The 24,761-nt window shown below is 40.5% G+C and overlaps 1 protein-coding gene across 1 annotated transcript in view; it reads left to right on the forward strand.

Moving 5' to 3' along the window:
- The window catches only part of LOC126260729 (JNK-interacting protein 1), a 380,152-nt gene that overhangs the window by 259,303 nt on the left and 96,088 nt on the right, over positions 1-24,761 (forward strand). The window contains exon 4 of the mRNA XM_049958067.1: positions 20,812-20,928. Within this exon, the coding sequence (XP_049814024.1) occupies positions 20,812-20,928 (117 nt within the window). The remainder of the gene's footprint in view (positions 1-20,811; positions 20,929-24,761) is intronic.

Consider the following 24,761-nt stretch of genomic DNA (forward strand, 5'->3'; position numbering starts at 1 on the left):
TTGGAGAGGACAGGAGCAACCAGGGTATGAGGGGGATCAAGGCGGCAGGAGGTGTAGAGTATGCGGATATGTTCAATGAAGAGGAGCAGATGGGGGAAAGGAATCAGGTCGTAGAGGATCCACGTTGGGGACGGGAGGCGTATTTGGAAGGCGATGCGGAGTGCATGGCACTCGAGGATCTGGAGGGACTTATAGAATTGGGGGGGGAGGATATCCAGGTGGGACTGGCATAACAGAGGATGGGACAGATTAAGGATCTGTAGGTGTGGAAGATGGTAGAGAGGTTCAACCCCAATGTCCACAGGATGGGTGCAGATGGTAAAGGAAAAATCAAAGAGCCAGAAGGAGCGAGTGGTAAGACCTACAATGATTGCCTGGGTCTCGGAAGGATTGATTTTCAGGAGCAACTGGTGACACCATGCGGCAAAAAGGTCAAGGTGATTCTGGAGAAGGCGTTGGGACTGTTGGAGGGTAGGAGTGGGGGCAAGGAATGCGATGTCATCGGCATACTGCAGGAGGTGTACTGGAGGGGGGGGGGGGTTTGGGCCATGTCCGCCGTGTACAGGAGGTAGAGGAGAGAGGAGAGGACAGAGCCCTGGGGCACACCTTCAGAGGGGTAGAAGGTGCAGGAATTGGTGCTATGGATGGTAATGTAGGAGGGGCGGTTGGAGAGAAAGGAGGCAATCCGATGGACGTAGTTGACAGGAAGACGTAGGTCTAGAGTTTAAACAGGAGACCGTGATGCCAGACATGGTCATAGGCCTTTTCGAGGTCGAGGGAGACAAAAATGGCGGATCGACGGGAGTTAAGCTGGAGGCACAGGAGATGAGTGAGGTGTAGGAGTTGGTCATTGGCAGAGAAGCAAGGTCAAAAGCCACATTGGGTGTTGGAGAGGAGGTGGTTTCTGTGGAGGTGATGATGGACGCATCGGGTAAGGATGGATTCCAAGAGCTGCTGAACACTGAGGTGAGACATATAGGGCGATAGGAAGAGGCATCAGATGGAGGCTTGTTGGGTTTGGAGAGCATCAGGATACAAGAGGTTTTCCACAGGTTGGGGTAGAAGCCAGCAGCAAGGATTATGTTGTAGAGGGTGGCAAGGACCGCGAGGAAGGAGGGAGGGCAGTGTTTGAGGTGGCGGTAGGTAACGCGGTCATGGCCGGGAGCAGTGTTGCGTTTAGTGCGGAGTGTGAGGCTGATGGAAATGTTAAGTTCAGGTGGTGGTGTGTGGCCCAAGTACTGGAAGCTAGGAGCAAGGGAAGGAACAGAGGTATTCGTACGGTCGATGATGTCAGGGAAGAGGGAATAATCAAATTGGGGATCATCTGGGATGGAAAAAACATCAGATAGGTGAGAGGCAAAGTGGTTGGCCTCACTAAGGTTGTCAGGAAAGGGACTGTCATCAAAGAGGAGAAGGTACTGGGGGGTGGGGCAGATCCCAGTAAGGCGGTGGAATACAGACCAATACTTGGAAGAATTTATTGGGAGCGTGGTGTTGAGTTGTGTACATGTCTGTCACCATGCCCGTGTTTCTTCACAGTAAGCAGGTTGCGGAGGTGTTGTTGTAATTGCCGGTAGCATGAGAGTGTGTCCCAGTCACGAGTGTGGAGAAAAGAGCGGTAGAGGCGGCGGGATTAACGAGGGAGAAAGACGGCTTTTAGAAGCAGGGCTGGGCGGTGAGGGTGGATGGTTTAGGTAGGGATATGGGTGGTGACGGTGTCAGAAAAGGTCTGGTGCAGGAAGGCAGTAGTGCAGCAGATGTCATCAGGAGATTGGAGGGTAAGGTCGTGGCCTTTGACCCGGGTGTGAATTGAGTCCCGGTAGGCATTCCAGTTGGCATGGGAGTAATCATGGACAAGTTTAGGAGGGATGTCAGGGCGAGGAGCGCGGCAGGGATGGCAACTATTAGAGATAGTGAGGAGAATGGGGGCATGGTCACTGCCAATGAGGTCAAGGACATCTGTGGTGATGCACCCAAGGAGATTGGGAGAGGCAAGGATCACATCGGGAGTGGTGTTGGATTCGGGTCAGGTGTACTGTAGCAGGGGAACCAGGTCTCTCTGAAGGGTGGTGAGAAACCGATGCCACTGCTGGAGATTGGCAGGAGCATGGCTGTGGATACTGAGCTCGGCGGCAATCACGTAGGTGGAGAAGGTGCGGTCAATGTGGGCCAGGAAATCGTACGTGATGGGGGTGTGAGGGCATAAATGGTGGCACAGGTGACTGTAAGGGTGGCGAAGAAGAGGCTGAGGGTGAGATGCTTGTCAGGATTGTTGAGGAGATGTTGGGGCTGAACAGGGAGGTGATTGAGGCGGCCTATAGCAACCCCACCACGCGCCAGAGGGTACGGGTTATCGGTGCGGTGAAGGGTGTAAGGAACTGTGGAAATGGAGATCCGGGGTTGAAGGAAGATTTCATTTAGGATGAAGGCATCCACATGGTGCTGATGGAGGGTGTGGAGGAAGAGAAGTTAGTGGGTGGGCAGGGATCGAATATTATGGTACAGGAAACTGTAGTGTTGTTGCGCCATGGGAGGGGAGAGTTAGACGAGGGTGGTGAGGGGGTTGAAGGTGAAGTCAGCCTGGTTGTCGGAGTAGATGGCATAGGTGGTAAGATGGAAGATGGAACGTGCAGTGAGGGCGATTTGGGAAAGGGTGTGGGAGTGCTGGAAGGGGTGAATGTTTGGGAGCACAATGGTGATGAAACGAATGATGTTCTATGCAGTAGGAGGAGGACGGAGCGAGTTGTTGGGGTGGATGGGGTCATCAACGGGACGGACAGGGATGGTGAGCTCAGGGGTGATTGGAGGAGGTTTTGCTTTACACTTTGAGGAGTAGGTAGGATGGGGTTCATTGTAGGTGTTGCAGGAGGGGGGAGAGGTGAGGTTGGGGCAGTTCTTTAAGAAGTGTGAAGCTTTGCAGTGGGGACAGGTAGGGGGGTTCTTGCAGGTGGAGGTAACATGGTCATTGTACTTGAGGCAGCGTTGGCAGTGGTAGAATTGGACTGGGGAATGGGAGGGGTCCACTTTGTGATGGCGATTGTATATCAGGGCTCTCTCGGTAAGGAGGTGGTCAGTGGAGGAGGAGGATTCAGTGAATATCCACATTAGACAAGTCGGCCCGGCATCATTAAAGATGCGACGGGCCGAGTGGATTTCGATGTTGGGCTGGGAGTTGAGTCCTGCCAACACCTCAGCCTCTGTGACCATGGAACTAAGCTTCGTGTTCATGGCGGTGAAGGTTGGTGGACGTTGGGGGGGTTGAGGATGATGGGGAGAGGACGGGATGTGGTAGGGGGTGAGGGTGGCTCGTTGGCCAAATTGGATGCATGGGATTTGGGAGAGGAGATCAGTGTGGAAGGAAGCATTGGGGGATTTAATGAGGAAAGAGTCCTTGCGAGGGATAAGAAGGGAGATGGGAGCATTGGGGAAGTATTTACTGATGGCCAGGGTTAGGGTGCGGGCATCGAGGAATTGAGGGAGACTGCAAGTTTCTGCCATTGGCTTTATAGCAAAAATTGGCACATAAATGCATGGGCATTGGCACCCATCACAGGAGTGTCCTCTATAGAAATCTGCGACCTCTGGAAATACTGTTCTATCTGTGGTGCACAGGCGCATGCGTAAAGGTGAAAACTACATGTCTGCCCTCTGTAAGAATGCGCACTTGCATCACCAAAAACAGACGTCAGATGTCGCCAGACATGTCATTATAAATAAACTGTCTTCTCTCAGAAGAAATTAGACAGATCACCGGGTCCCAAGCCTTGTCCTGTTGAAAACCGCCGTCACGATTTATAAGATTTTGTGCTAGGCATATCTCCACAGATTCTTTAATTACTGAATCCCAAAAGCTTCTCGCTGGGGCAAAGATTTTCGTTGCGGAAAAATCCATAGCATGTCCTGTGGTGATACAATGATCAGCTACGGCTGACTTACGGGGCTGCAAAAGGTGAGTGTGGCCCTCACGTTCAATGCACCTTTCATGTACTGTGTGTGTCGTCTGACCAATGCAAGCTTTGCCACACTTGCAAGGAAGTTTGTAGATCCCAGCCTTGTGCAGACCCAGATCGTCTTTTACCAAACCGAGAAGGCACTAATCTTCGACAGTGGCTGGAAGATTACTTTAACTTGATGCTTCCTTAGGATCCTGCCTACTTTAGATGAAAGATTGCCAATGTATGGAAGGAACGCCCTGGAACTGAACAGCTCCTCATCTTCTTGACATTATGAGTGGCCACGTTTCTTCCTTCTTCCTTCCGTTATGGCCGATCGTCAGTAATATCAATGACCCCCATGTATGATTTGGCAATACATCTTGCCCCTCTACTGAGACCTTTTGTGAGGAAGTGCACGTATCATGTTTGCAACTTGGCTGACTTTATTATCGATAGACTGAAGTGACTTCAACTCAGTGAAACGGACTTACTAGTGAACTAAAATGTCATCTCACTTTTCACTAAGGTTCCTCTTATGGACTTTTTGTCACTGCCACGCTAGGGAATTACAATCCCGTGTGTAGGCTGTGGCTAACGTTATGAGATGTTGTGGTCATGCCTCACTGTGGTCAGTAGTGAATCACAATTCTGCACTTCCCCAGATGACCACAATTAGGGAGTATGGCGCTGACCTGGGGTAGGTCCCATTCTTCCAGTGTGTCAAACTGGAATACTGTGAGACTTCAAAATGTGTAGGAGTGACACTTCATAAATCACTTGCTTTCAAGAAGCACTGCACGAACTGCAAGTCAGAAGTTTCCACCAGGAACAATCTTCTATGGAAACTGGACAGATCACAGTTAGATAGTCAAACTGTTGCAATGGCACTGTGCTATTCTGCGACAGAGTTTACGTCTCCTGTTTGGTACAATTCAGCACATTCCATACAGGTAGATATAGTCTCAATGATACCTGAAGAATCAAACAGGTTGTTCAAAATCCTGTCCTGGAAAATTGCTGTACCACCTCAAAGGAATAGCACCAGCTCCTGTTTGAAAGGAATCAGCTGTGAATGAGTAAAGAAAGAAAGTGGAACAGGAGAAAAAATGTCCTCTGTATGGTCACGAACCCCACCCCAACAATTGAAGTCAAGGAGGAGTTTCCTGGCAACACTGACAGCGTTTAGATCCACTTTGAAAAACTAGGTTGCAGCTGTGCAGGCCGATGACCTACCTTCCTCCTGGCTGGAAAAGAGTTTCCTGGCTACGATGAGAAATGAATGACTTGGAAGTCAAAGGTTAATTTGCCAGGATCTAGGCTACACCGATCGAGATGATATTCAGTGTGACTGTGGAGAAGACCGAGCTGTTCATCATATGCTTCAATGCCGACTGTGTGCAGCCTCCAGCACAGAAAATGAACTTTGTGAAGGAACAGAAAATGCTTTAGAAGTCTGCAAGGTTTGCACAGAAGTATTATAGCCATAACTATGTATAATATGTATGTTTATGATGCAGGATTAAATAAATAACTGGATGTTTTGCAGAGGAACAGCCATGTTATTCCTGATGTCATACCAAGTGAGGTGGTGCAGTGATTAGCACACTGGAATTGCATTTGGGAGGATTACAATTCAAACCTGTATCCAGCCTTCATGATGTCCCTAAATCGCTTCAGGCAAATGCTGGAATGGTTCCTTTGAAAAGCCAGAGCCAGATTTGTTCCCATCCTTCTCTAATCTGAGGGGACCGATGACCTTGCTGTTTGGTCCCCTCCCTCAGACCGACCAACCTGACATCACGTTGTGGAGAGGCATTAGTTATGACTTCAGGTTGTGGCTGAGAGACCTCTGGTGGCACAAAGGTGCAGCACAGAGATCCTGTGGCCTTACATGTTATTTCTCATGTCACAGTGTCATGGTGCCTCGTTTCAAAGCCCTGGACAACATCCGTTCAGAGATCTGTGAGATCTGCTGAGAGGTCAGCTCCATCCAGTGCTATTATTCAGAACCTCAAGGACCAGTTACAACAGTTATGGACAAGATTACTCAGGAAGGCTTTAATATACCCTTCCCCAAAGAATCAATGTATGCATCCAGGGCAGAGGGGATGTAATGTCATGCTGACAAGTGAGTTCATATTGCCAAATTCTTTTTAAATTTTACATTACGTCCACTCTCAACCCGTGAAGCTACATTTTGTTCCCTCCTTCCCTTCTGAGTGCTTCACATTTTTGGTCAGTGTATTTGCTTCCTTGGGAACTACACAGCAAATAAGCACACTGGAAGAGAATGGGTAATTTTTAGGATGTGTCACGCTAACACTATTTAACACCACATGTAGCCTTGACGGTGGTCTCTATTCGGTGAGGAAGAGAGTCCACAAATTTCTTCAGCTGTGCCATATCCAGCTGAAGTCACTCATTGATGATTAGATCCTGTAGAGCTGCTGACTTGCTTGGCTGTTGATTGTTAGGTTTCACACACTGTTGTAAATAGCACAAGACATTCTTTGGGATTAAGGTCATATGATTTTGCAGACTACTCAAGGTGTGATAGGGTGCCCGAGTGTTCATCAACGTAAGTGCACAGGCCTACGGTCACAGCTGTTGTCCTCTTGAAAGACAGGAGTGTCCACTTCATACTCCACCAGCAACACATGACAGCTAACTGTGTAAAGTTTTTTAAGGTAGTGCTGCCAATGCCAATATGACAGACATGTCTTATGACACATAATAGCTTAAAAAGACATGATTCATGCATTTTGTTCATTCAAGGCCTTATACTGCCCAAAATATTAATTTTCAGCTATTGGTTTCCTGGCTGAAAATATAGAGTTTAGGACTTCATAAACTCTATATAATTCTAATCCTCACGATTTTGGACACTCAATTTGTGATGAAATTTTATGCAATGGAAGCTATAGGAATGTTCAATTGGAGTCAGTCATATCATGTAGAGACCTGGCAGTAATAATACATGCCAATATTAAGTGGAATCATTAGCTACTCTCTTTTCTGTTAAAATAAAATGGCAGGCTCCATTTCATTGATAGGGTACATGCAAACTGAAGTTCATCTGAAGAAAATATTAACAAAACAAGTCCTGGATTCATTCTGGTACAATGCTAGAATGTGGGCAGTCCATGTTAAGTCAGACTAAAGGTAGAGTGAATGGGTGCAAAAAAAGGAAGGAAGGAAGATCAGGATCTAACAGACTATCAAGGAAGAAACCATCCTGATGTAGCAGAATCACAATACTGAAAAAGAAAAAAATTGCTAAAGAACTGGTTTGGCTCTATGCAGTGCCAGCACTGCCTACCATATGCATGATATCACAAGATATGCCCACATTATCTATAACTTCATTCACAAGGACTCACACGTCCTTTCTTGGTACACTGGTGGTCATTGAAACAAAACAGCCCATCATATCCCAGTACTTTACATAAAGGGTGTAACTTGTACTATTTCTGCATTTAATATAAGTAAGCTTCATTATCAGCAAAACACTACACACAGACATGCCCACATTATCTATGACTTCATTCACAGTCCAAGAAATCACACGTCATTTATTGATAAACCAGTGGTCATATAAACAAAACAGCCCGTCATGTCCCAATACTTTACATAATGGGTGTAACTAGAAGTATTTCTGCATTTAAAATACATAAGCTTTACCAGCAAAACACACAATGACTAACCCATGACTGTGTACTCTGAACATTCTAAGCAGGTAGCTGATATTACATTTTTAGGCCTAAATGAGGTTCCGTACAAAACAAACCTGATGAAGTCCATAACTGCACAAGGTACATGTTGACTAAAATACTATGCTAAGCAGGCAAGCAGAAAACAAATGGGAAATCTGAACTACTATCAGCTGCTGGAAGAATGCAATTAATGTGATTCTAAACCTAAAAGAGAGTATAAACAGAAACACATCTAAATAAGCACAATTTTAGAAGGGAAGAAATAACAACATACACAAAGTGACACAGCATTATTTGCTTATTTAAAATGTCCATCAGACAGACTAAAATTGCATTTTTATTATATTTCGTCTAGGAATACTTGACTTTGTGTACAAAAACACTCTCAAGGATGACTGTGACATTTACCAATTGGAATTATGATGCCAAGGCTTTCTAAAAAGTTTCTGGACTTGTTTCCCATAATCAAATACAAACTAATACCATGATCTGATCATAATGCTCCAAATTATGCAATTTGAAAACATCCAACATGGACAAAGACAAATAAATTGAACAAGTATCATTTTAGGGAATTAAGAAGACATTTTGATGAGATCATTATTGTATTGTAATACTTAAATGGCATAATACATATATGGGGTATAGGTAGGTACTATAATACCGAATAATACACCCATTACTAAAAACACTGATTTATTATACTTGATGGCACAATGTATACAGCACAAAGACAAAGAAAGGGGCACCAAGACGTGGGTCTCTGCTTGACGCTCCAAAGAACATGGCAAAGAGAAATCAAACCCGTAGCTGGTGACGGTCGATGTTTAACTACATCTGTGAATGTTGCCACGCATAGAATACAAATGGAAACACAGTCAAAGTTATTTCAGCATGGAATTTTGGCAACTCTTTGCACCACAGATCTCTGATCCTAACAAAAATTCGATTTTTGCATGAGTACAAAAACACATATACAGGTTGCTTATTGTGATGTGCAAGTATAATTACAGGTCACTGATCATCAACAAAAATTTGCTACTTACACCAGAATAAAAATTATTTCTCTAGATACATAAGTTTTGGTGCATAAAACACATATGGCACTACCATCATAACTGAATTTTTCTGTGCCTGGCAGAAAACAAAGTTCAATTGCTGTACCACACTTTGCAAGGCACAATGGACCCTCAAATTAAATATTTCTACATTTAAAATGTCTGTAATACTTATCAAAATTTGCATGGCTCACTTATTGGCACTTTTCAGATAAATTATAAGTTAATTGATTAGCTTAATTCGATGTGCCTACCATACACTGAATTTATGAAAATACATAAAAATTGGTTCAATAATGTCACAAAACACACATGGAGATTACAGCTAACCAAAGTTACAGCTTAAAGTGCAGTTATCAGCAAGAGTAGTTTGATATTTATACCAAAGTAAACAATGTTATTCCTAGTTCTAAATTAGTGAAAATCTTATAATCAGCTGGCTAAAACCTATATCAAAATTAACCAAACATTATAGTGACTCCCACACTAGAATATTAACTTCATATTACACTGCAAAATATTTGTCATCTTCTGATGATAACACCAAATAATGATTCCATACAATGGAGGTTACATGACACTGAGGTGGCAGGTACCACCAAACAATGGAAAATCCAGGATGGAATGTAACAATATCATGAAAAGATAAGTTTCTACTCACCATGTAGTGGAAATGCTGAATCGCAGATACTCGCAATAAAAAGACTGTCACAAATAAAGCTTTTGGCCCGTAAGGCCCTCATCAAAAACAGATCACACACAAACACACACACACACACAAACATCTACTGATAAAACTTGCAGATTATGGTACACTGGAGATGACCAAAGTTTGATTATTGGACCACACTTTTCAAGGCACAATCGACCTTCATAATAAATATTTCCACATATATATTATCTGTATTATCAAAAAACACACAGCTCACTTTTGGAACTACTAATAAATGACAGGTTTCTTGCTGAACTTAATTCGTTATTGTAGCCCTAATTAAATTTATAAAAATACACAAAAATTGGCTTGTTAACATTAACAAAACACATGGACATTATAAGTTGCAGCGTAGGCTTGTTAACATTAACAAAACACATGGACATTATAAGTTGCAGCGTAATGTTCACTTATCGATGGGAATAGTTTGATCTTTGTACAGAAGTAAACTATGTCAATCCCATGTCTAAATTTGTAAAAAACTTGACCTAGTACAGCTAAAACTGATGCCAAGTTAACCAAACATTATAAAGATCGACATGCTAGAAGATTACCTTTATTTTGCTGTACAAAATGTTTTTCATAATATGCTATTGCATAGCAAAGATTACATGGCAGTTACATACATCATTTTACAGCCAAATAGTGACAAATTGGCCAATGCATTATCCCATTGTAACAAACTGGGACAATTATGTCAGATTATTAGTCAAAAAACTGGCTAAAATTGGTAAAAAATTAGCCAAAACTGGTTACAGCAAAATTGTTACCTGAACTGGTCATTACTTTGTACAAAGAATGGTATAAAATTCCCTTGAAAACCAAGCAGGACGCATATTTACCCATTTGGAGACAACTAGAAGCTGTATTGGGAGCCAACACTGTATGTTGTGTTTTTGGTATTTCCACATCTCTGTCCACTCCCTATGTCTGCCCAACCAACTTTTTATTTGTCATGATCACAAAGTTTTTTTCAAAAGAGGTACTGGTCTTGGCCATACAATAGCCATTTTCAGAATCTACAATAGATATAAAAGAAAAAAAAAGTTACTGTTGACTGCAATAAGAAATTAAAAACAAAAGACAGAAAATATATCTCTCATTCTGCTGCTCACCAACAAGTCATAACCATGTAAAAATAATCTCAATCTAAATTTCCATACCAGCTTCAACACCAGATATTTATAGGCTGCAAAGCTACCCTAGAAGTCACTGATGTATGATATGAATAACATACTCATAACTGTACCAAGTTGTTAAGAGATGGTTCATTATAAAATATGGTTCTTTAAAATATTTTCAGCTGTATTTAAATAAGCAAAAAAAAAATATATTTAAACATCCGAGGAACCTATTTGTCTTCTGACCACTTAAAGCTGTCATAATTTAATTAAATGTTCAAAAATAAAAACTGATTACTCAAACAATTCTAAAACTGAATACTTTGCAATGGCCCTAGAATTAGTATTATGAAGGAAGAAGATGGAATAAACTATGAGAACATGCCTCTCATTTTAGTAAATCATGCATGCATCAATGAACTCTGGATGTTTTTGTATCATATATATACAAACCCAGTGGAAGCATGAAGCATTCATGGCAGTTTAGACTTATACTATGCTTACATGATTATGACTTGCTGCTGTGCAGCAGAATGAGAGGTATACCATTTTTATATGTTTTGGCATTTGTTTTTAATCTACTGTTGTAGTACTGGTAGATAGTAATGCTTTTTTTTTCTTTCCTTTTACTTCTATTGTAGATTATGAAGATTCCTCCTGCGTAGCAAAAACCTGCTGTAGTGTTCTACTATACGTGGGATGTGGAATGCACAATAAAACAACTCATATCTGAATAAGTGTGCCCTTTATTACAACAAAGTCAGTACTACGAAGCTACTTATTCAGTGGTTGAAGCTATTAGCCAGGCTGTCTGTCAGAGATCACTCATGTGTGGTCTCAGTCAACCACCAGCAACACTGTTCATTGTCATGGAGGTTCTCTTGAAGTGACGGTTGATAGACCCATCCATGGTCTGGTGGTCTGAATGCTGCCTCTCAGCCTGAAGATCACTGATGATGATTAAGGTCTTCAGGAAGGAAATAGTGAACTTCAAGGTGTAACTTGAAAGCTGTGGGGACATAAATAGGAGTGGGTGAGCGGTCTGATGGAGTATTGGAGGGCAGTTGGAAAGGGTCAACACCTGTAAAGACTCTAGCAGAGTCCACACTAGCTTAAGGAGATTGATAGACACTGTCTTGTGAATTATATTTTATTCATCTCATGACGTACATTTGCAATCCATTTGGTTTGCATACAGGAGACATGTCAAAAATTTGTAATGCAATTACAATGATTTTTATATTAATAAATAATAGCACTACAATAGCTAAGAACACAATAAGGATATTTCTTGGAATGTGTAACACATTGTATCCAGCTCAAATTTCCATTTTGTCCTGCATGAATTCATCCACTGAGTAATAACACTTCAGTGTCAGTACCTCATATAGCTTTCTTTTAAGTGAACCTAAATTCATCTGCATCAACTTGTTCCCTTTCAATTTATTACAAATTTTCATTCCCATGTATTGAGGTCCTTGGGCATACAGTCTGAGATGGTGGCTGGGGAGCATAAAATTTTCTTTTATTCTAGTATCGTGTGAATGGACAAAATGGTTTCCCTCAAATAATTCATGTGTGGTGTACAGAAATATAATAATCTCATATATGTATAAGGATGGCAGAGTTAATATTTTAAGTTTTCTAAATAATGGTCAACATGGTTCTTTGTGATTTGCAGTGCACATATTTCAAATGATTTTTTTCTGTATTTTTAGTATCCACACTATGTTTGTCGAGTTACCCCAAAAAACAATATTATACCTAATAATGGATTCAAAGTTGCTTGTATATGCTACTTTTTGTGTGTCCATGTCAGTTGAAGTTGATAATATTTGCATTGAAAATGCAAAGCTGCTCAGTTTGTTTGACAGGTATTCAATGTGCGCCAGCCAGCTCAAATTTTTGTCTACATTTAAACCTAAGAATTTGACTGAGTCAACTTCTTCTATATCTTGGCCAGCTGGAGTGGCCGAGAGGTTCTAGGCGCTACAGTCTGGAACCGCGCGACTGCTATGGTCGCAGGTTCGAATCCTGCCTCGGGCATGGATGTCTGTGATGTCCTTAGTTTAGTTAGGTTTAAGTAGTTCTAAGTTCTAGGGGACTGATGACCTCAGAAGTTAAGTCCCATAGTGCTCAGAGCCAAGTTCTATATCTTGGTTGTTGTGTACAATCTTAATCTGCTCACTTTTTGACTGTTTGGTTTCGAACTGCATCACATGAGTCTTAGATATGATTAGATTCAACCTATTTAGTTGAAACCAAGTTTTGTACTGAGGGTACTGATCACAGATTTGGGAATTTTTTCCGGATCCTGATTTTCAACTAAGACAGAAGTATCATCTGCAAACAGAACTGATGGGGAGCTGATATTTAATAGTAAGTCATTAAAACAGAAGAGAAATAGGACTGAGCATAATATGGAGCCTTGTGGAACACCCTGAGATATTCGTTTCCAGTCAGAAAAATGATATGTGCCATTTGAAGAGATGAGAACTCTTTGCTTTCTGTTGGATAAGTAGGATTTAAGCCATACTTTTCAAGTTGGTAAACAAGCAATGCATGGTATACAGAATCAAACACCTTTCTGAGGGCGCAGAAAATTCCTGCCACCTTATTTCTTTTGTCCAATGATGTACTTATTTTCTCAATGAAATTGTTTACTGCATCTATCGTGTTTTTCCCCTGCTGAAAACCAAACTGATTGTTTAGAATAACAGAATATTTTGCAATGAAGTTTTGGATTTGTGCAACAGCAAGTTTTTCAAGTATTTTAGATAGGACTGGGAGAATCGAGATAGGGTGATAATTTCCCATGATCTCTCTTGATCCCTTCTTGAAGAGTGGTTTGACTTCAGCATATTTCAGTACCTCTGGAAAACAGCCCTCTTCAAAACATTGATTTATTATTTGAGCTAGTGGGTTTGCAATTCTATTGTGTACCACATTAATAACTTTGGTGGATATTCCATCCCATCCTCCACAGAAACTTTGAAGAATTTTGTAAAATTTTCAGAATTTTCACCTAGGCCAAAGGGATTTACTTTGTTGTGATAATCTGTTACATCTACATCAGACTTTGCTACATTTATAAGGAATTCATTGAAGTACTCTGGTATTTGAGTTGGATTTACAAGAGTATTTCCTTCAGTGTCAATTTTTGAAATTTCTTGGTTACAGGCTTTAACACCTAACTCAGATTTAATGACTGACCACACAGCCTTTGTCTTATTTTTATGATTTAAAATTAGCCTGTTATTAGCCAGTTGTTTTGCTGCCTTGATAACTCTTTTAAATATGTTTTTATAGTGTCTAACATATTTAATGAATTCAATATCTTTATTATATTTTAGTTCTCTGTCCACTGCCTTTTCCTTACCCTGGAAATTTTTATGCCCTGGCTAATCCACTTTACTTTATTTGTTATTTTATTGCTGCAGAGTCCAGGTGGAAATGTTTCATTAAAGACACCAAAAAAACTATTTAGGAATTTCTCAAAGTTACTTGAGTTACAATGATCAAAAGGCCATGTTTTCTGACTTAGCTTCTCACTAAATGTTAGCAAGTTTTCTTTGCTAAAGTCCCTGCTCCTATGAGTTCTCATACATGAAACGTTCCTGTCTGTCTGTGGCAGCTCAACAAACAATGCACAATGATCTGAATTACCTAGATCTAGACAAAATTTAGACACATATTCATAGGTGTTCCACATAACAGAATGTCAAAGGTACGGTCATTCCATCAAAGTACTGTATCTTAAGGGGACCCAAGATTGGGGGTTACAAGGCTGTTCAGATTGTGTCATCATGTAACATCACAAACTTGCAATCTTTCAGAGCCTTGTGGAGGAATCCATTAGGTGCAGTATGAGGAAGAGGGTGATGTATGTGGAGACAGGTGATGTGCCCTTTTACTCGCAAGACCAGATCAAGCAGGTTGGAAGGTGTAGTAACAATTGTTGGAACACAAAGTTAGTAGGCAACAAGAGCACTTTGCCATACAAAATGTCAGGAAGCAAACCTCCAAGACCATGTTAATGAGCCTTACACGCCTCCAGGAGTATCCAGAGTAGTGCCTCTGTCCAGAGTCTGCTATGGCTTATTGAGAGCTGCCTTTAAAGTGTGATGCTACTGCTCAACAAACCCATTGCTCCATGGATGATATAAGAGGTGATCAAAGAGTTCTCCATTCAAATGCTGTACAGTCCAGAATTGGTATGCCAGTCAGGCAAAAATCCTGTGAGCTTTGAGGCAATAATCCGACTGATGCACTAGGCTGAAAACGCCCAGTTAGTAAAACACCGTGTCCTGCTGCATTAAGAAGTCTGTAACTGCCTGTTATCTGACAAGAATCATTGACCCTTCAAGGCCTTTTTTAAGAGGCCAAAGGCATGATAATCACATGGGGTGATTTCAGGACTATAGGACAAGTTTTGAAGTGTGTGCCACTTGTCCCTAATGGATGAGGCTGGTTTCCCAGTTTGACTGGAGTCTTTTTGTCAAACTAAGAACTACAAGGAATTTGTTGCACGATTCCACAATAATGATAATAATAATGAGCATATAGCATTGGTGGCCGGGAGACCCCTCGGGACCCCGAGCATGGGAAGCGAGAACGCTACCGCAAGACCACGAGCCGCGGACATTCCACAATGGTAGTTTTTGACAGACATGCTGTTTTGTACACGTTCTTCATTCTCCAGTGGTGTTTGTCCTTCAGAAGCCAGGAAAATGGTAATAGCATGTTGCTCCCATTTGGACGCATTTGATAACATCATCACCATAGTTTACATTTCTGCATTTACTGCACACACATCTGGAAATCACGAATACCACACTAATCCTTGTCTATACGTTGGTGCATATATATCCACATCAGAGTCATGCTAAGATGCATATATGCTGCATAAGTGCCCCAAAATGGAAACTTTTTGATCACCCCTTATATGCTTTCATTGTAACTCAATAGGTAGCACAGATCAATGAAAAGGTCAAAGTCAAACTACTGACCTTAGTCAGCCGTTATGGACATGGGACATATGAAGAGCAAAATCCATGTTTTGATAAAGGTTTTGAGAGTTTATTCTACTGTAACATCTTTACATGGTACAGCTTCTATCTGTCGAGTGACATGATCATTTGCCAACGGCATGTACCAATAGCCATCAGATATGGGTAGTGGGCCCACAAGACTGACATGCACATGTTGGAAACATCCTTCTGGGACTTCAAAGCAATCTATGGGTGGTTTAGCATGCTGTGAGATCGTCTTCCTTTTGGCGTGGAATGCACATACAAATCAAGAGCTTACAATCCTTCTTCACATCAGACCATATGAATTGGTCCTTCACCAAGATCATGGTTGATTGTATGAGGGTTGCCCAGAAAGTAACACACTGCAATTTTTTCTTAAGCAACTCCTTCTTGAACATAGTGAGAATAAATGCGTTGACAAATGCTTCTGAATTAATGGCACTGCCTCTTGGCATGACATCAGTGAGAATCACACCTTCACAGTCCCAGGACATGGTGATTACCAAGGGAAGCAGTTGCTCTGAATTTTTTCTTCTGGGGGAATGGGAATGTTGCCATTCCATTGACTATCATTTTGTTTCGGGCTCAAAATGGTGAACCCACGTTTCATTGCCTGTCACAATCTGGGACAAGAAGGCCTCCCCCTCAGCTTCAAAACTTTGCAATAAATAAAGACAAATGTTTTTTCTGTGCAATTTGTGATCCACTGTTAGACACCATGGGACCCATCTTGCACACACTTTTGAATATCCAAGGGTGTGGATAATTGCATCCACACTTCCTTTGCTGATTACCAGATGCATCACCAACTACCAAGTCATAATGCATCTGTCCTTCTGAATGACAACATTAGCTCACTGCAACATGTCAGGTGTGACAGCCTTGGATGGTCTCCCTGACCGCTGCAAATTGTAGAGCTCCACCGAACCACCTTCTGATGGCCTCACCCTCCATGCCCAGCAACTAACCGTACTTCTGTCAACAGCAGATGTTCCATAGACTTTGCACAAGTGTTTTTGAATATTCCCCACAGTTTCTTTCTCTGCAGTGAGAAATTCAATGACGGCACATTGGTTGTAATGTACATTACCTACAGACGCCATTTTGAAGCTGTCGTGCAGCTTTGCTATCTGTCGGATGGAAACTTGGTGCACTCACTCAGGAGACTTCAAATAGTATGTACATAATGTGTCACATTCATTGTTTTTGCCTGAGCAAAAAAATGCGGTGCATTACTATCTGGGCAATCCTTGGATGTTGGTATGTGCCAAGTTATGTAACTGGTTGAAGATGACGTGGCAGAAAGGTTGAGAAACAAGGGGACGTCCATTTTTGTGAGACATCACAGACAGAAGTTCAGAGGGGTCACACCAGGAATAGCTGAAGTTCGACCTGGAGGTTCATGGAGGAGTCATAAAGAAAAGCCTGAAACTGCTGGTCTTGCTGCTGTTCTACCGTGAACCACTCATAGATGAAGGGGAATGACATAGCGTTGATGCACAAGAGGTAATCTGCCATCATGTTTTCTACACATTTCTTATGATGGATGTTGGCGGTGAACTGTGTGACATTATTTTGGTGACAAAACCATCATGGGCAAATGTCCTTGTATGGCTTGCACAGAGTCTGTAAGCAGTCAGTGGTCCATGTAAATAATCAGGTGGCATCACCTGATGTCTTGCCAGAAATAATGCACTGCTTCATAAACAGGTAGAAGCTCTCTGTCATATACTGACCACTTGCATTGAAAAGGTGGGAGCTTCTATAAGAAAAAAAGGAGTGGCTGTTGAACATCCACTACCTCTTGTTGCAGGACAGAGCCAATAATGGAGTCACTTGATTCTGTTGTTATGACAAACTGGATGTCAGAGAGAGGGTACACCAGAGTAATGACTTGGACAAGACACTTTTTAACACATTCAAAAGTGGACTTCATTTCCAAAGTCTAAATAAGTTTACATCTGCCAGTATTGTACATGTACATCTGCATCTACATCTACATCTGCACTCTTCAAACTACCATGAGCTGCACAGCAAATGGTATGCCCCATTGTACCAGTTATTAGAGTTTCTCCTTGTTCCATTCACATAAGGAGCATGACAAGAATGGTTGTTTGAATGCCTCTTCGTGTGCAGTAATTATTCTAATCTTATCTTCACAATTCCCGTGTGAGTATTATGTAGGGGGTTGTAATATATTCCCAGAGTAATCATTTAAAGCCAGTTCTTGAAACTTTGTTAACAGGCTTTCTTGGGATAATTTACACCTCCCTTAAAGAATCTTTCAGTTCAGTTCCTTCAGTGTCTCTGCGACACTCTCCCATGGATTAAACAAGCCTGTGACCATTTGTGTTGCCCTTCTCTGTATATGTTCAGTATCCCCTGATAGTCCTGTCTGGTTCGTCTTCCACACACTTGAGTAATATTCTAGAACTGGCCACATGAATGATTTGTAAGCACTCTCATTTGTAAATTGATTGCACTTCCCCAGTATTCTACCAATAAACTGAAGCCAACCACCTGTGTTACCCATGACTGAACCTATGTGATCTTTCCATTTCATATCATTATGAAGTGTTACAACCAGGTATTTGTATGAGTTGGCTGGTTCCAACAGTGACTCACTGATATTATAGTCATATGATACTGTGTTTTTTTTCATTTGTGAAGTGCAAAATTTTACATTTCTGAACATTTAAAGCAAGTTGCCAATCTCTGTACCATTTTGAAATTTTATTGAGATCTGAGAAAATATTTATGCAGCTTCTTTCAGATAGTATTCATTATAGATAACTGCATCATCTGCAAAAAGGCTGATTTTACTGTTAACATTGCCTTCAAGGTTATTATTATCAATGTGAACAGCAAGGGTCCCAACACGCTGCCCTGGGGATTACTGAAAGTTACTTCTAAATCTGGCAAAGACTCTCCATCCAAGATAACATGCTGTGTCTTCCCTGCCAAAAAGTCCTCAATCCAGTCATAAATTTCACTTGATACCCATATGATCAGACTTTCAACAATAAGCATAAGTGTGGTACTGAGTTGAATGCTTTTTGGAAATCAAGATAATATGTGAAGTCAGGGATGATTGGGACTGGGTAGCTGTCCAACATGGTACAAGCACTGACAGCTCTGTAATCACCACACAACCTGACATATCCATCTTCTTTTGGAACTAATATGATTGGCAAAGCCCAAGAATTATTTGAGGCCACATGATGCCAACTGGTAGGTGTTTCTTCATCACTGCCTTCATGAGGCCAAGTAGATTGGCAGTAGTTTATGCAGTCTGTGACACATCAAGCGGATAGATGTATTGTTGATCTTATGAACCATTCTCTTTTTTAATGGCACTCAGCACCAACCACCCTAGTGGGGAAGAGCACACACCAACATCAGGAGAACAAGCAGAAATTGTGGTACTGACCTTTGTGCTAGCAGATGATCATGATGCTGTGGGAGTATACACAAATGAGTCTGCCCCTATAATGATTAGTTCCTTTCTGAAAAACTCAGCCAATATCCTTTACTAGGCTGGGCTTATGCTCAGTCTCTTGCCTGGTACAGGTCTTTTGACTGGATGCCACTTCAGTAACTTTTGTGTCCCTAACCTGCTCCAGTAATTCTCACCCTTTAAATATTCATCTACAATGAAGATTTAAGGACAGGTCTCCATCGCAAACATTGTATCAGTTATGCACTCAAATAAATTTGCACCTCATGCCCAACCACATGTTATGGACATTATAGGTTGTCAGGCTTCCTTTGCAATTTCAGCTGGCCATCATTACATATGAGCTAGGGCCGCTGGATACCCATCTTAAATATGCAGATAGAATATTCTCCATCATTCAACACTGAAAATTTCATTAATAATGCTGATGAGAATGCCAGTCTTATCCAACCTCTGCTGACCCTGACATCACTACTGCCAGCCAGAGTGACAACTTGTGGGCTGTCACAACAAACCCCCATTCACACAACAGTCACTGGTATCTTCAGGACTGCCTTCTTGCCATCAACTGCATTCAGATACTACAACAGCTTTATTTTGACACAAATGATGAACAGCCATCTGCAACACAAAAATGATGCCATCCAGCACAGAATTCACATAATTGAGGAGGATCTCCACATGGCAGAGCCATCTCGACCAACTTCGTCTACTACCTCCACCTGATTCCAATGTACCCATTGTCCCTCTGCCACAAAGCCATCTCAACCAGCTTTGTCTACTACCTCCACCCGATTCCAATGTACCCATTGTCCCTCTGCCACAGTCCAACCTTGAAGCCCTTTTGTCATGCCCCTACACACCGTAGGCTCAGGCCTAAGGCACCAAGAGAATTAGATTGGCAATTGCATTTCTGATATACAAAAAATATAGAACTGCATGATACTTGAAAACATGGAAAGCATGTTAGCAGCATTGTTGTTAGTATAATGTTTGGTTCATTGTTGTATTCAGTTAGAACCAGGGCAATTGTCATTAGTGCTGGTCTCAACTGCCCATGCTTCACATAGACTCATGATAAAAGATTTGGTAATTTTTTGTGGCGTCATGAAGTATTTAGAGAAATCTTGTGTGACTATGGTCACTTTCCATGTCTTTTTAGATGCATATAAGAACACAACTGGTAAATGCCAGTGTAGGATTCTCTCTCGATTGCAATAATCAGCATCTGGTTGGTGACTTATGCTGACTAATGGGAAATTTTTCCTATGTGGACTCTAAAAGTACTTTAACATGTACAGGAAGGTTCACCAAGAGAATTTTGTTGAGCAAAGACATTAATCCTCTTGTTACACAACATAAAATCTTTTTTTTATGAAGGAAAGTGCTAAACATTCTAAGAAGTTTGGTGGACCCCATGCACAGTTTGCATATGCTGCAGTGTTGAGGACCGATAGTTGAATCTGGTGACGGATTTCATCCCACACTGAATTGTTGCCAGGACATTTATGTGATTGAAATTATGACATAATCCATATTTTAGATTTATCTAGTTGCCTGACACTTTCAACTCTTTTCAGAAACTGGGACACATTGCCATCAGATGAGTAATACTACAAAAATAAATATTTAAGATATTCACAACAGACAGCTTACATAATAGCAGATTGCTTTAGTTTCAATCAAATTTAATTGATTTGTACAAGGTGTTTACAGTTAATTGTGTAAAACTTCATCTTGACATGCCTGCAACACAGACTGATTTTTTATCTTTCTTTTTAGATGAAGATAGTTCACCTGACTCTGAACGTTTCCACAGCACTGACGTTGATTCAGGCAATTCAACAGCACATTCCCCAGATGGACCGAAGTCTACATCACCACAACCTATGCTCAATGGTGAGTTTTGCAGTAATATTTAAGGTATTCTGATGTATTCATTGTTAATATTACACAGAAAGAGCTAATTATTCACTGAACATAGTACCAGATTTCATTACAATGATGTAATACAACTTAGTAAATTAGGAATTGCATCTATTTGTTTTGAATGTGAGTGCATTACCTGGCATGGCCTTCCTTCTTTTACCTTACCTTAAACTGTGGACTGGTTCAACAGGGCAGCTGTAATAAGATGTTAGTTTGTTTATAGATTCATCCATGCTTCATCTTAAAATTATATAGGATTTTTCATCATAATAGATTGAAAATAAATAGCTCAAAAATATACATACATGTAAAATATACAAATATCCTTTTATGAGAATAGAGTAGGTGTTTGGCTGTGGCCTTAATGAAGGAACCAAAATGGCATTTGCCTAAATTTTTGATTTAGGAAAAATCATGGAGAACTTAAATCAGGATCACCAAACAAAGCAAACTGGTTCCTCCTGAATATGAGATCAGTGTTTTAACAACTGCACTGTCTCATCTGGTTGGTTCCTGTTGTACAGTGTTCTTTGATGTATTCATTATTTGCTCCAGATAACTTACAATATAAATGTAGTTTCACACTTCATTGTTGCATGTACCAAGTATACATGCTAGTGACTCCTCAACCACAAACACACTGCTGTGCACCTTGCATGAGCTTCAGTCTGTTCAGAAAACTGATTCTATGCCTGTAAATGTGCCACTGTGCCTCATGTACATCATAATGTTCTCCCTTCAGTCCACCTGAAAACTGAGTCAGCATCCCGTATGATGAGTGAGGTGCTGAATTCAGGAGAATGAAAAGACATTACTATTATGCACTACAGATCTTGGCACTTGATTTTCTTGGAAAAGCAATGTAATGTGACAAGGTTGTTGCAATTAATCTGTTTAATTATTAACCATGTGTTTTAGTAATCTTTCTCATTACCTTGGGCAGTTTGTTATACAATTTTGTTTCCTAATAGAAAATGCTCTTCAGAGCTTTATGTTGGTTTTTCTTCAGTAAATGTACATCCAAACAGGCACTTATTCCTTGATGGTGTGTTGAGCTATTTCTGAAACATTTATTAATGCTTCCCCTGATATGCAGAAGAGATTGGTAGATGTACTCATTTGATGTAATAAAGATACCTTTTTTTAAACAGTTCTTTACATTGGCCCCAACTACTACATCTACTAATTATTTTTGATTTAGGAATATTTTGTTTCAATTTCTCTGCAATACTAGGTAAATAGTCGTTTACAAAATTCACCAATTCTTGAGGATTTTCTTTTATATTACCCCCACCTTTGTTCGGTATGTCATGATACAATGTGTGCCTATAAAATGACGGGACTATTGTTATAAACAGTTTATCTGAAAAACATACATATTTAATTATAGTCACTCTCAGCATACTCTCCTCCTCAACCCCTACAACACTCCATGTGAATTTTCCATTGATGGAAACAGTGCTGGAAGTCTTCTTCTGTGTCTTCTTCTGTGTTCTCCTCAATGACATATGCCAGTTTCACTTTCACTGCTTCAATGGACTGAAATCTTGTTCCTTTTAATGCAGATTTGACATGGGAATAGATAAGTCACATGGTGCTAGGTCAGTTGAATAAGGTAGGTGGTCTAACACTGGGATGCTGTACTTCACTAAAAACCTCTTAACAGACAATGTGGTATAATCCAGAGCATTGTATTGAGGCAGAACTCATGACTTGTTCTTGTACAATTTAGGCCATTTTTTTCTTATTTTCTCATGGAGTTGAGCAAGAATCTTGAGGTAGTAATGTTAATTAATAGTTTGATCTTCATGAGCCCACTGAAGATACACAATTCTATGAATATTTTCAAAAAAAGAATTGTCATTTCTTTGAATCTTGATTTGTTCATTAGAGCTTCTTTCGCTTTCAGCGAAGTTGGGCCCTATCAGTGCACAGACTGAGACTAAGTTTGTGTATTATAAGAGAAAAACCAAGCCTTATGCATTCTTTGTCAATTCCTATAGTTGCAGCAATCAATCAGATACTTAATTGCTGGCCAGATCAAATCAGGTTACCTACTTTTTCAATATTTTCATCTGTTTTTGATGCTGTAGGGTGTCCTGGGTGTGTGTCACCTTCAACATCTTTTCGGCCATCTTGGAAAAACTTGAAACTCTCAAAAATTCACATACATGATAAATAGTCTTCACCATACACTTCTTTTAGTGAAAGGCTGGTTTCAGTAGCAATTTTTCCAAGTTTCACATGAAACTTCATGACAATTCCTTGCTCTGTTATTACACTTATCATTTTTCCTGCATAACAAAATAACTACTCTTACAAAAACAAAGCTCATGGCCATACTGATTTGTTTACAGACACCCAAGATGTATTTGACTGAGAAGGCTTCATACTTCACAGTTACTGGTCTTTCATCTTTGGTGCATGCATACTTACTCTGTGACAGCATCAGTCACATTATTTTATAGCCACACATCATACTTGTCTACCCTTTCCAGTCTATTTTTTTTTATGCCATGCCACACTATTTCACTTTTATTTTCTGAATTATATATTATTTTGTAATTAATTTTTTTTACCTGCAAGGAGTATGGTCCTGTAGTTTTTTATACCTGTTATAGTAATACAAGAACTTGATTAGTCGGTGTTGGCTGCTGTGTAAGAGCTCAAGAGCATGTGAACACCCTCATTTTTGGCATATTTCCAATTTATTGGTTATTTTTCTTTGAAAGCTCTTAAACATAACATAGATGCTGTGATCTTAAAGATGCAGCACTTAAATCTACTGTACTACTACTACTCTAGACTCTGTGAAACTTGGCATCAGGGTCGCAATCACACCTTCAGTTGTGCACGGTTTAAGGAGCTTTTTGCATGCACAACTCATGTGATGTAATTGTCTTATGGGCAAATACATACAGATTTGATAAACAATGTGCAAGCATCATGATGTGCACAGCTAGCCCTTGCCACTCAAAGAGAAGTTTTATGTCATTGCCACCAGGTGATAGCACACTGTGTCCGACTTTTATCTCTGTTCGGTCAGCATAAATCCTGCTAGGTGACAGCACACTCCTTGGATATGTTAATTCACTCACTAAATAGTAGAATTAAGTCAGATGTCAGTATACGTTAAAATTTTATTGACAAAAAACCTATTTTGAGGGTTTCTGAATGAGTTACAGTATATTATGTCACAAATTTTATCATACAGTAATCCATTTGGGGTGGTGAGAGTCATAAGGGCCTAAAGCACATCCCTGTTGATTGTGAGACTGTAGCATTTATTTATGCTTCTGAAATGTGTTGATCCTATGGTGAGTCAAGTTTATCAGTGCTGTAGGCCCACATAGTATATATGAAAACTAACAAAAAGCTGCATCACTGATTTCTCTGATATTCACTTAACCTTCCTTTGCTAACATGGCATTATTTTCCACAGCTGGTAACACAGCATCCAGTGGATCCCTATGATATGTTAATTAATGTAGAATATTAATAACTACGTTATTTAACACAAAATAATGTAGAGGCAACCATATAAATTATGAAATTGAATCAGTTAGTGCTTGTTTGAAGAAATAATGCATTTTATTACATTAGAAACCAGGTAATACCTACAGCTATGTTTACACAATATAAGCTGAACATTCAGTGATTCAACAGTCTTCTTCTAATGACTCTTTATGATTACCACTCAGACACTGATCACAGACAGTAAACAAATGTTTCATGCACTTACGTCTTCCACACTGATGACAAGTAAATCGAGGTTTTACATTCTTATTTCTATGGCAGATGAT

The sequence above is a fragment of the Schistocerca nitens genome, chromosome 5, assembly GCF_023898315.1.
Source record: "Schistocerca nitens isolate TAMUIC-IGC-003100 chromosome 5, iqSchNite1.1, whole genome shotgun sequence".
In the NCBI taxonomy this organism is placed as follows: Eukaryota; Metazoa; Arthropoda; class Insecta; order Orthoptera; family Acrididae; genus Schistocerca; species Schistocerca nitens.